Genomic DNA, 2,294 nt, shown 5'->3' on the forward strand with positions numbered 1-2,294 from the left:
GCGATGGACATCAGCAGGCGAGGATGGTGGAGGAAGGTAATAGCTTTTATTGGGGGAACTCATACAGTTTGAAGAAATAGTTGCTTTTTGCAGGCAAACGCTTCTTCAGGCTGACATTTGGAAATGTAATTTTGTTCTGAATGGTGCAAATATTGTACTTCCTGAGTACCATAAAGCCAAAGACAAACTCCGGGAAACGCTCCTTTCGGAAAATTACCATCCGAGACCTCCAGCGTGTCAAGTCAAAACGTTTCATTACGGGATTCTTGCTGATTTAGCGCTGAAAATAAGGTTTTCAAACCATTTTTAATAGAATTTATCTGTCGTGATTTTAAGTTGAAACTCAAATAGCTGGAAAGCGTAGCTGCTGGAAGGTTATTTTCCCTTCGGAGCCGGTGTTAGAAGGGAGGCTGGGGTGCTGCCGTGGCCATGGAAGTTTGCAGAGGAAAGGAGCTAAAAATCCCCACAGGGCTTCAGCGTCGTGACTGTTGAAAGCTGTCGTCATTTTTAAAGCAGAATTAAATGTGTGCAAAGCTGTTCTAATTGAAATCAACTTGCGGTGCACCGCTTGAGGACGGCTTTGAGTTGCCAGCGGAGGAGAGGACCAACGGGTATTTTTCTCAGGAGTTTCTGCCTTTTTGCTGCAATTGTTATTCCATTTAAAAATATTTGTCTTGATTGCTTAGTTTAATCTATTTTATCCTGTTTGAGACAGGCTGGGTTACGCTATTCTTTTCACATACATGGAGGACCAAACTCTGGGCAGAAAGGGAACAAGCACTGTGAAATGACCATGAAACACGTCTCATTACAGGGGAGAGGAGGAAGAATAAACAATATTTCACTCTTACAAAGCTGCATTTTTTTTTCTTGGGATAGCAAACTCTCTGGATACTTGCTGTTTCCCTGCAAGCCCCAGCTCCCCGGGTTGTAAGCAAAAACCTTGGCTCTTCTAGAGAAAGCACTTCCCAGCTGTCAGGACTGCAGAGAAGAGCTGGAGTTTTGAGCTTTAAAGGTTTAATAACAGGAAAGCCAAGAGAACAAATGACTATTTTAGGATTTCGGAATGTCTCACTATTTTTTTAAGCTAGTCCTATCATTTTGGCTCTTGTCCTGGATCACACTTTCCCCAGGTTCCTGTTGGGAAGCGATTTCTCGGAGTTCACCCTATAAAGTCAGGCTGATGTCTCTGACAGCAGACGTGTGTAAATATCTGCGTGGGCACAGACTGCTCTGGCCTCTGATGCCTCCAAAAATCCCAGTGTGGTCCAAGCCAGGGGCTCTATTTGCTTGCTTTGGGGTAAATCCCTCTCCAGCAGAAATCAATTTTTCATGCATACATTTTTTGCAGGGTGCAGCCAAGCCCAGCAGCACCCTATTTGCTTTTATTCATTATTATCCATTTTTTGGTCCTTCCAGGCGTACAAGAGGAAAACAGAAGCCGCAAAGAAGGAGTACCTGAAAGCCCTGGCAGCGTACCGGGCCAGCCTCGTCTCCAAGGTACCGCCCGCGCTGGACGTGGTGATGCTGAATTCGTTGCAGCTCATGGGGTTCAGAGCAAGTTTGTAAGAAATCCAGCGTGATCGTGCTAGCGGAGTGGTTATCAGTGTTAGCCACCTTCCCGAGGAGCTCAAAGAAATGCTCTGCATGTGGTTAGGTGGGCTCCAGGCTTTGGGTTGTCTTCATCAGCAGCTGTGACAGCAGGGGAGGAGTGTCCCTGCTTGGGGACAGCGGGGTCCCTGCTGACTGTCCCCACTGCCAGTGGCTGTCAGGGTGTGAGTGCAGCAAACTGGGGAGCACTGGTGAGGGCAGGAGGATGAGGCTCACCATGGGTGACACCAGGGACTGGCCCAGGGAAAGGTGACCCACCAGCCCTGCGCTCACTGGGCAGCAGCCAGGAGCCAGCATCCTGCTTGCACACTGCGCCAGGCGCTTGGGCTGTCCCCGCTGCTCAGGACCCTGCGTCCCCTCTGTGTGTGCAGCCAGAGCAGGGTTTGGGGAGCAGGACCCATAACTGGGGGTTGATGAGCCTGGGAGCACATACATGCTGAACACACTGCTGTCAGCAAAACCCAGAGAGTGCATTTCAGCAACTAACAGTCACCTTCCAGGGGATTTCAGGTTCATATGGAAGCTCCTGGTGCTGCAAGGTGGTACCTGGGGTGGTGATGATGGGTCAAGTGCCTGCCCATCGCCATCCTCCAAAGGTGGACGCCCATCCCGGGGAACCTCGCACCTTCCCCTGCTCTGTGCCTTCAGAGAGCAACCTGGTGTCTCCTGCCCCCGCAGACACG

At 49.8% G+C, this 2,294-nt stretch overlaps 1 protein-coding gene across 1 annotated transcript in view; it reads left to right on the forward strand.

Moving 5' to 3' along the window:
• The window catches only part of TOX2 (TOX high mobility group box family member 2), a gene marked incomplete at its 5' end in the record, with an annotated part of 62,932 nt that overhangs the window by 51,753 nt on the left and 8,885 nt on the right, over positions 1-2,294 (forward strand). The window contains 1 exon segment of the mRNA XM_010080692.1: positions 1,420-1,500. Within this exon segment, the coding sequence (XP_010078994.1) occupies positions 1,420-1,500 (81 nt within the window).

The sequence above is a fragment of the Pterocles gutturalis genome, unplaced genomic scaffold (genome assembly GCF_000699245.1).
Source record: "Pterocles gutturalis isolate BGI_N339 unplaced genomic scaffold, ASM69924v1 scaffold13731, whole genome shotgun sequence".
Taxonomy (NCBI): Eukaryota; Metazoa; Chordata; class Aves; order Pterocliformes; family Pteroclidae; genus Pterocles; species Pterocles gutturalis.